Source organism: Ceratosolen solmsi, unplaced genomic scaffold (genome assembly GCF_000503995.2).
Source record: "Ceratosolen solmsi marchali unplaced genomic scaffold, CerSol_1.0 scaffold11, whole genome shotgun sequence".
Classification (NCBI taxonomy): Eukaryota; Metazoa; Arthropoda; class Insecta; order Hymenoptera; family Agaonidae; genus Ceratosolen; species Ceratosolen solmsi.
The window spans coordinates 14,590,064-14,600,806 of NW_011948416.1; the positions used below are offsets into that span (position 1 = coordinate 14,590,064).

Below are 10,743 nucleotides of genomic sequence, written 5' to 3' on the forward strand. Positions count from 1 at the left end.
TGAAAATAAACAATTTGAAACTACAAATTCAACAAATCTAAAGAAAATTTTATTATTAATATGCTGGCCAGTTTCATCTTTTCGTATTAATGAAACATAACTTCGTAATCACTTTTACATTTTCCCTGCTAGTGATTTCGAACATGCCCACGATTATTTATAAAGTCATAAATCTTTATATATTAATTTAAATTTTATATATTTTATTTAATTTTATATAATGTACAATATCAATTTTCATGTATTAGATTAAAAGAAAAAAAAGGAACGATTAATTAGGAATAGTGAAGTGAAAAAGATATAGTAACTGAAATTGATAAAATATATATATATATTTTTATAAATATTTTTATATAGTTTTAAATATTTTTATAAATATTTTTATAAATATATATTTTTGGTATGGTTAGAATCGAAAATTAACAGATTATATAAATATGGATAATGTTGAAAGCTCTGTTTAGGAGAATTTATATGAATAAAAAAAGTTATTCCACGACAAATCGAATGAATCGAAGTGCCAAAATTTAAGAACAAATGCGCGCAGCAATATACGAATCGACGAAATATAAAAGAGAATTTTAATAATTAAATTTTTTAAATTAATATGAAGTATCACGATTACATTATGGTGGGCTTTCACAACTTAAATAATTCATAATATTTACAACTTCAATAATTTCTCAGTATGTGTATACAATGTTGTATTATAGCGACTGACTCCATTCAATAAAATTATGCCAATTGAGAAAATTTGAGCTAACAGTTTTCTTATTTATCCACTAATTTTGATAATATTATATTATGTGAATTTCCATACATTGTTTCTAATATTTTAGAAATTTCTTCAAGCCACGTAACTTTTACAATAATAAACAAACTTTTTTATATAATAAATAATCTCAAATACAAATTTGAAATTAATCTTTTTATTGTATAGTGTCAATTGAAACATTAATAATATAAATACAAGAATACCGATGCATGTGCACTTGAGCTTGTATATACCTGTGTGCATATGCATGCATGCACCACCGTATATGCATAAATATGCATACATACGCATACTCATTCAGACACGTGCACGTGCGTGACGAGAAATTAGTTGTTATTCTTCAATATGACGGAGAAGGTTCCAGAAGCGCTGTTCCCGAGTTTACCGACCGCGATAACCTTATTCTGTGTCTCCGGAGACTATTTTCTCTCTCTCTCTCTCACTCCCTCGCACATGACACGCGCGCGCACACACACACACTTTCTTTCCATCTCTCTGAGCCCGCGACTTTCTAATTTAATAAAAAAGAAATCATAACTGCAAATGATATTTACACTCTTAATATCGGTTTCCGATATAACAGATCAACTTTCCATCCAGTATTTTCTTTTCGTAGATGAACACCTCCGATTTTACTACCTCACCATCAAAATAACGAATGCTAAATATCAAGCTGATGGCAAGCAACTACACGCATTCTTCACTCATATCTCATTCTTCACCAGCCAGCAGCACTTTCAATTAATTAAAATCTTATTTGTGACGGCCATTTTGTTCATCTTACATACAATTTGTGCAGCGTCGAATCATCCTCGCATACGATACCGTTGCAATACTTCAAAACTTAAAAAATAATGCTGCTACATACAATCCTATAACGCATGCTCTTGATCATTTCTTTGATATTGCGCACTTACATCTTCAAGTATATTATTCTCGCCGTATCCACTCTCTCTTAACCTTATTCATTTTATGCATTCTTAATTTAGTTATATCTACGGACACGCACTGTACACGGCGTACATCCCTTATGACCACATTATTTTTAAGATTTACCACTACCTGAGCGGAACAATGTTTATAATACATTTTTATTATTTTTCGTTTTTTTTTTTTTTTTTTACACAATACAAAGAATGGTTGTTCTTAAACACAACATATACAGTTTTAAAAGTATTTAAGGAGATTCATAAATGCTATACATGATGAAATTTGACAAATTTTTATTCAAAGTAAATATCAATTCCATTTTACATGGAAAAGATATATTTATGATAATTAATAGTCTAATCTTTGAAGCCTTTTATAGCTTGAAAAACAATATAGAAAATTCATTCGCCCATAATACAATCATTCGATGTAGTTAATTATCTTAGCTTTCTCATTACTTAATCTTTTAATTAGCACGCTAATGCGGCTTAGAATAACAAAAAATATATATTTTACAATATAATGATATTATAATCTTTAAATACATCATTACTTGCGTATTAATCAATTTACTTGTAATATGTCGTTGAAGATAGTAAATTAATATCTTTAAATCATTCATTTTGAAGGGCCGCTAAGCATTTATTCAGTATTTCTGCATGGCCCTAAAATAAAAAATGAAAATACATAAATGCATTGAACTCAAGAATAAAAAATTGCTCTTTATTTTATTGATTTATACCTTGGCATGTTTTATTTCAAATTCTGTAAGCTCAATAAGATTCTTTTTAAAGGCAGCTACTCGTCTTGTTTTAAAATTAGTAAGTTCTACATACGAGGAAAAAATAAATATACAGAATTAAATTAATTTTAACATATAAAAATTAAATTAAATATCATGTACTTAAATACCTTCTTTTCCTTTTTCTGACATTTGTTCAAATTTCGAACATGCCTCAGTCTGTGCCTGCTCTGCCTAAGATTTAAAACATTGATAATATATTAATAAAATTTGATAAATCATTTCTGAATTTACAATTTTATTTATCTCATACACATATTCAAGGAATAATGTTTCATCTCAAATATAAACACATAACATGCAAGAAATCATATTACATGCTCAAGTAATTAAATATATATAAATATTTAATAAAAAAATAAAAATCAATCTTTAACAAAATTTATAATATATCGATATATATATATATATATATATATATGAAAAATAAATGTAACTAAGCATATGAAAATTAGTATATAATAAATATAAAAATGATTCTTTGCACAACAATTATTTTATATTTTATATAAAAACACACCTCTGCAACCTCCAATGCCTTTAAGAGCAAGAAAAATGTAATTAGTCATTATTACAAACTGTAATGATTATTTTTGTTAATATTATTTATAATTTCAACATTTTTTAAATTATTGAAGTTCTATTTTTTTCGAGATAGTAAAAAATGTTCAATATCATTACAAAAGGAAAAGAATACTTACAGCATGTACATCCTTATTTTTGACACGTGCTTTTTCCAAAGCTCTATTTGCAGTTTCATACGTATGTAATGCTTTTAGCCTTCTAATCAATAGCCTTTTTCCAGCTGATGTATCCCTCTTGTAATAACGTAAAGTATCGGACAATTTTAAATCTTCATCGGATGCAACACGAGCTTCTAGTTTCTAGAAAATAATTTACATCATTTCTATAAAAAAAAAAATTATACAAAAATCTAAGCGATAAAACATAATGAAATAAAATAAATATTTACCCTCAGTTTTTCGAATGTTTCAGCGATTTTAGTCAACATTTTTTCAAGTTTGCCCGTATCTGTAGTCGCTAATTGTAAGAGATTAGAAGAAATCTTAATGTATGAATCAGCTACCTCTCTGTGCTTTGCAGTTTGACGATCAGCACGACTCGTAGCTTCTTTTAAATTGTGATGATATTGTGTAAGGAATGTCATTTCTTGATCAAAGAAGTCATTTACATCTTTTACTGTCGCAGATAAGTAGTACTCGTCTTTTGTTTTAGAAAAAGATTTCATCAATCCACCAAACATTTCCATTTTATTTTTGCCTGTATATAAAAAATAAAATATAAAATTAATCATTAATTAAAATATAAAAACAATATTTAAATCAGTTAATATATGAAATATTTTAAATAATAATTAAATAGATATTTTCATTTTCAAAATAAAAATTAACCATAGAATATAAAACGAATAAAGATAATAAAGCGAAAACTCCTAGATGTAGTTATAACATTATGTAAAGAATAAAAAACATCTATGAATGTACATTTAAAAATAAAAATTTATATTACTTATAGGATTTATAAAGGATAGATAAAATTTTAATATTTAAAATAGTTAGTATTAAATGTCTAAATATTACAGAAACTACAACTAACCTCTCACACAAAGATCTTGATCATACTCTAAAAAAACTCTAAGATTGTGATCATTTCTAAACACTGGATGATGTGCAAGGCGTGTTAAAAACATTTCGTGCATAGCAACTGTTTTTTTAAACGTAGCCAAATATTCACTAAAAAATTAAATTCATATACAAATTTGTAATGCCCGTTATTATAACAAACAAATTTTAAATACTTACGCTTCTAATTCTTGTTTCATTTTCATAAACTCTTCACGTGTCATGCTACCTTCACCTTCGCCGAGCTTCAATAATTTTTCTCGTGAAGCATCAAAATCAGGCCTTGGTGGGCATGGAGGTATCTGCAATGAATTTTTGAATTTAAAAATAATACTTTCTATTTTTTATGTTACAACGGAGTCTATAATAATACTCGACGTACAATATAACCAGCATATTCTTCGTTCTCCTCAAATCGATCATGTAACCAAACAAACTCTTCGTGTTGTCTGACTACTAGGAATTCTGATTTTTGGAAATCTGGTAATGTTGTCTTTGTATGTACAGTAAATTTAACCTTATCTTTTTCACTAAGTGCATCTGAGATGTCAATTTGGAGTGCTTTATCATTATTTTCCAATGAAGATTCATTTGAAATCGTCTGCAATGTAAATACAAACAATACATACATGTAACACCTTGCAGTATCTCATAGACGTCATTAGAAAGAAAATAAATTAAATGTTAAAGCAATTAAACAAAATGATGTACATAATATTAAAAACGTACTTTCTTCGTTGATAAATTATTGATGATATCAGTGGTATCACATATTCCGTCCTGCAACATTTTTTACACTTTATATGCGAGACCGAGGCTAAAGAAATAGCGCAAACTATCATTCGAGAGAGCTTTCCGGTCAATTCGTTAAAAGGCCAGATGACCGGCTGCTAACCGAATGATAACAGGTTCCACCTACCATCATGGCGTCCTGCAGCGTCCTCTCTTCGTTTTACTTCACTTCCTTCTTCTTTCGCTTTCTCACTTGCTGCTTTCGCCCGTGCAAACGTCAAAAACACTTTGCACTCTGCACCAGGAATACTCAAAAGAATCGCGCTGTCACATACTCCCCATATATTTATAGAGGAGAGGTTAATAACAACACTCTAACCTCAAAAATAACAATTGGTTACCTTTCTAGAAAGCATATGAACCCTTCGATCTTTCATAAGAATCTCGACATCTAAATTTTCTATTGTGAGAATACTATTTTTGAAAAATTCAATACTAAGGATAAATGTTTTTATTTCCTTAAGGCCACAACAATATACCGATTTCACTAACTCCACTTCCAATAAATTCGTAAATGACTTTCCCTCTCCCATCTGCCCGCACCATCTTCCTCGCTCCCTTGCTCCCACCCACGTACATTCTATCTCTCCTTACCCTTTCTCTCTGTTCAATCTGTCGATAATAATATGATCGGATGTTCTGAGTAATCATATTCGATGTGCATATTTCATTTATAAATATGTATATATATATATATATATATATATATTTCTTTCTTTTTATATTACATAAACAATAGGCGACGTTATTAAATTTATTGCCAATTAATGAATTTCTTAAACATTCTACTCAACGGATACTCGAATACGTATTATATTTCAAATTTAAAATTTTTAATTTAACTGTACATCTAACGTTACGTATTTACAAATGATAAATTGAAAATAGGCCATTTTAACCACATGAGATTAAAAAATAAGAATAAATCCTCAAATATAAATATTTAAAATTTGCTAAAAATTAAAATAAACTATTTATAAATTAGACTATGCATTTGTCTGTAAAACGCAAATCATTGTTACAAATATTGCCGAATCAAAATATAGTAACTTGTCTGGCGTCTAATCACAAAAGATTTAATGAACTACATCATTATGAATTAATGTGAATTTTTAAATTATATTCATAATTTAACATATATATTATAGAAAGAAAAATATCTAAATTATGTCAAAAACAAATGTAAAATATTAATTACATGTAATTAATAAAATGTTAAAAACATTATCATTTATTAGCTTATTTTCTCTCGTTTTGTTATACATTATTATTTGTTACAGTGTGTACATATTTGTAAATTAAAAATTTTAATAAGAAAATTAATTATTTTTTAATGCATAAATATATTTTTTTTCGCTATTTCAAATTTAAAATACTTCGATATATCACAAAATTAATTGTTTGATTAGCTATTTTGTTAAATATAAGAATCTATATATAATAAATTATTTTATTATTTAGAAAACTTCAGATAAATGTTCGCTTTTCAGATATAAAAATCAAAGATTCTAAATTATATACTAGTTTTATAAAAATATATAAAAATTTATACAGATTATTTGCATTTTTATGAGTATTTAATTTGTTTCAATTGATTATAAGTATTAACGATATAATAATGTTAAATAATTAAATATATTATAATAATTACATGATACTATAATAACTATACAAATTTATCACTGATTACCTCTTTTTCCGATAAAATAATTATCAATAATATCAAAACGCTAATTTATTTCAGTCATTTTTAATTACCACAAATATTTCATTATTATCAGTTAGTCATCTAAATCCATAAGAATCACTTTATTCTTTGGGTCTGCAAAGTATTCTTCACTTTTCGAAAACAGTTTATTACACAATAAAAAAACCTTCCTTTGTATGGTATTTTTAATCCATAATATAATTATTTTAATATAACTAACAGCACGATCAAGTACTTAAAGAAATATCAAAATTTAGAATAAGCGTTCGAGTTTAAATGTTTAAATCCGATAAAATCAGTAAGCATACAACTTACTGAATTTATTGTTGTATTAAAAACTATATATCATCAAAATATATAAACATTTTACATTTATTATCATATTTATATTCAAATAGTTCCTTATCATAAAAGTCTTTTATAATAATAAGAAATTAATTTTTCAGTATCTATAATATAAATAATAATGCGTAAATATGACAATTAAGTACAAAGTATCTAACGGTTTATTTCTGTGGTATTATTTTAAATTAATTCGGTAATCATCCATAAGCCGCGTGAATATAACATCAAAAGTAAATTAAAAATAGTTGATATCCTAGAGCCGTTAAAACGAGATTAAAACTGATTATAAAATATCAAAATAATAAGTTATAATAAAATGCAGGTTGTTACAATAAATAGTCATTAAAACTTTTTTGGTAAAGGTCACAAACAAAGGCATCTAAAAGACTTTCGTAATTATTTTATTTAAAATAAAAGACATATTACTTTACATTGGCAGTAATCAGTTATCATTATCATTTTTGTCGTGCGCATTACCCCTATCACGCCCCCTTCCTCATTGGCGAATAGCGACTCAAATTGCCAGTAAATAAAACCAAAGCCTGTTATTCAATTCGCGATCAAAGAATGCTTCTGAAGCTACGTTACACCATTATCATTATACGTATTAAGTGCATTGTATAAATCTCCATTGTATCATTATCGTTAAATTTACCTCAATTATATAAAATATTTAAGCAATAGGTTTGCATTTTTTTTTTTAACAAAGTTCAGCTTATAATTACAGTTTAACAATATTTACGTAAGCAATATTATTTCTTAATCATTGCTTTATAAAATATTTATAATAAAATAATTTTTTTGTATGATTAAAATGAAAAAATTTACTACTAATAGCTAACTAAATTTTATAATCATAATTATTTTTATAAATTAATTGAATGAGGTGTTTAGTGATCAGTATATTTTTCAATACACTAACATGCATCTAGTATTCGTTGATTCGTTATAAAATAATAATTGAATACAATAGGTAGCGTCTTTTAATTAGAAAATTTCAATCACTTTCATTGAAAATCAAATAGTTAATTATTAATCCAAAAAAAAAGTAGCAATGATAATTTAATATTAATATAAAATTCATCACTGAATTATATAATATTATGAATAACAGATTAATTTATCTAACAAAATTTTGTGTACATTATGTAATTAAAATATATTTGCTAATATTTTAAAAACTTATAAAGAGAAAAAAAAAGTTCACTTATACCGTTTCTTCCTTAAACAATATAATTATTTATCACATAGTAATCACACCATTATAAATTAAATTATACGAAATTTTAAAACTAAACTATGGAATAGCGAATACATTTACATTGCTGAAATGAATAGTAATTCTTTCGTTTTAAAATAAAATATTGATACAAGTTCGATACTTTAAAAAAATTCTTCATAGCGAAATTTTATTATAATGTGATTAATATATACATATGAATAGCATAGTCTCGAAGAACCAACTCAGAAGTCTACATTAATTATTAAACGGTTGATAGAGTAATTAGCTCTAACTTTTTCTTATTCTTCATATACGTATATTTATTTAATTTATAATATTATGAACAACACTATCCATCGTTTAAATACGAATTGAAAATTTACAAAACATAAATCTACTCTAATAGATAAACACTATAAACGATTTCTTATACATAAAAAGCAATTCAACGTATCAATCATAAGATGATAAATATGACTGACAAGATTTCTATTACGATATGTTACATCGGATGATTCTTATCCCAATCTATAACGAAAAGTAAATCACTTTTATGGAATTACAAAATTAATTTTTCTAACTTAAATTAAAAAAATGTTATCGTTCTACTCTGATGTCATAATAAATGAATCAATTTTTTTTTTTTTTTTTTTATATTTGAAGTTTAGGTCAGATAACATGAAATTTATAAGAAATGAAGCACAAGCAAGAGATTTGCAAAATTCGATAAATGATCACTTGCATATATCTCGGTTTACAAACTTTCTTTATATACCAGCATATTGATTCTTTTACCTATTTCTTAATGCTCTATTTTATAAATAAAGCCTTTTATACAAATACTAACCAATGAAAATATATAAAAATGCAAAATATTATGTTGAAAAACTTGTTACGTCTTATTTAATTTTAAAATCATAAATATTTTAATGTATATAATAATATTAAGATATTTTCATAAAGTATATTTCGATATATTACGTTCTGCATTTTTATAAACCAAGTGCTTTTATTAGAAATCACTAAAAGTGTATAATATATCTAAAATATATTAAAAAAAAAATCGATCAGAGTTTATGCATTTACATATTTTCATGTGTAAATCAATAACGCGCTTGAATAAAATAAAATTATAAAAATAAAATAAAAATAATAAGCAATTCAAAATTATTTTGAATTAAAAAACAGGGTTTTATTTATTTGTTATAGGATTGAAGAGGTAATAGATAAGTTTTTAATAATTTTCACTTCTAAAAATTAGTTTTATATAGATTTTCAATAAGCCTTGCATGATACATTACAATGAAAAATTAATGATTATTCAAATTAATTTTATATTAAAGATACAAATGTATGAATGTTTTGTTCTTACTGGCGTCAACGGATAATCGCAGGGAAACAGATTTTTACTTTTCATATACTAAAACTATAGAATTACTTATGATTTATCCATAAATAAAGGAAAAGGAATATTATAAAAGATTCTTGCTATTTGCTTAATTTAATTTTATGATTATATATATATATATATATATATATATATATTGATGGGATATATGCGTATGTGTATGTATTTATTATCATTTATACTTAAGTATACATTTTACTATAATATTCTATAATATTAAACAACAAATTTATTTTATCTGACTAGTAATTTATCTATTAAATAAAAAACTCATCATAATATATTTTACATTTGCAAAGTATTATTGAAAAATGTCAAGTAGTGTCAATAACTTAATAATATACTACAATATATGAGAAATGACCAACACTTCAGTTTTTATTACATCGTGATGAATTTATATGAATTTAAATTATTAATTTAAAATAATGTTTATGATAGTTTAAATTTAGACCTGTCCAGTAGCTAATTTTCAAAAAACAATAAATGTTTAAGAAATGATAGTATTTAAAATTCTTTAAAAATTTTTTCGGTCAACTGTCTAAATACATATTAAAAGGAACGTCATTTAAACACTACACTATCTTGTAGATAAACATAATTTTATAATAATAATTATTACCTTCTATATATATATATATTAATCATTTTAGTACAATAATAATACACACATGTACATAAGAAATATGACAAATTAACGAGCATGAATCGACGCTTGTACTCCAACTAATATAATGAAATTTTGTAATTAAATATCAAAAAGAAAGAGAAATTTTTTAATTAAATGAACGATTATTGAAAGTATCGGAAAACCTTTGTCATAAAAAAATCATTATAATATATTTTTTGTTAAATATACATTAAGTTGATTGACAATGAACTGATCACATAACTTCTTAAATAATACAAAATTTTAAAGAATATTCCAGTTTCTCCAAAAATGTGTAAATTAAGGCTTTATTACTTTGGCTTGTGTCCTGATGTTCAACAATTTACTTTATAATAATTGCCTATTTATATCAAGGTTATTTTTAAATAATATAAATACACTGTCTATATCACTCATTATCTCAATACACAAGAAAAAGAATTAAGTGTATATAATAGAATGCTTTCCT

General features: G+C 25.0%; 1 protein-coding gene across 3 annotated transcripts; it reads right to left on the minus strand.

Moving 5' to 3' along the window:
* Positions 1-2,263: 2,263 nt before the first annotated feature.
* Snx6 (sorting nexin 6) lies at positions 2,264-5,500 on the minus strand. Of its 3 annotated transcripts, XM_011495993.1 has the most exons (11): positions 5,070-5,500; positions 4,880-4,930; positions 4,533-4,751; positions 4,331-4,452; positions 4,125-4,261; positions 3,481-3,788; positions 3,209-3,391; positions 3,028-3,045; positions 2,618-2,681; positions 2,448-2,533; positions 2,264-2,370 (listed from the first exon to the last, which is right to left on the minus strand). In XM_011495993.1, the coding sequence occupies exons 1-11, from the start codon at positions 5,073-5,075 to the stop codon at positions 2,320-2,322; spliced, it is 1,245 nt and encodes a 414-aa protein (XP_011494295.1). In that variant the 5' UTR covers positions 5,076-5,500; the 3' UTR covers positions 2,264-2,319. The 3 variants fall into 3 exon arrangements, with proteins under 3 accessions (XP_011494295.1, XP_011494294.1, XP_011494297.1); XM_011495992.1 differs by lacking the exon at positions 5,070-5,500 and having other exon boundaries at positions 4,880-5,063; XM_011495995.1 differs by lacking the exons at positions 3,028-3,045; positions 5,070-5,500 and having other exon boundaries at positions 4,880-5,063.
* Positions 5,501-10,743: the final 5,243 nt, after the last annotated feature.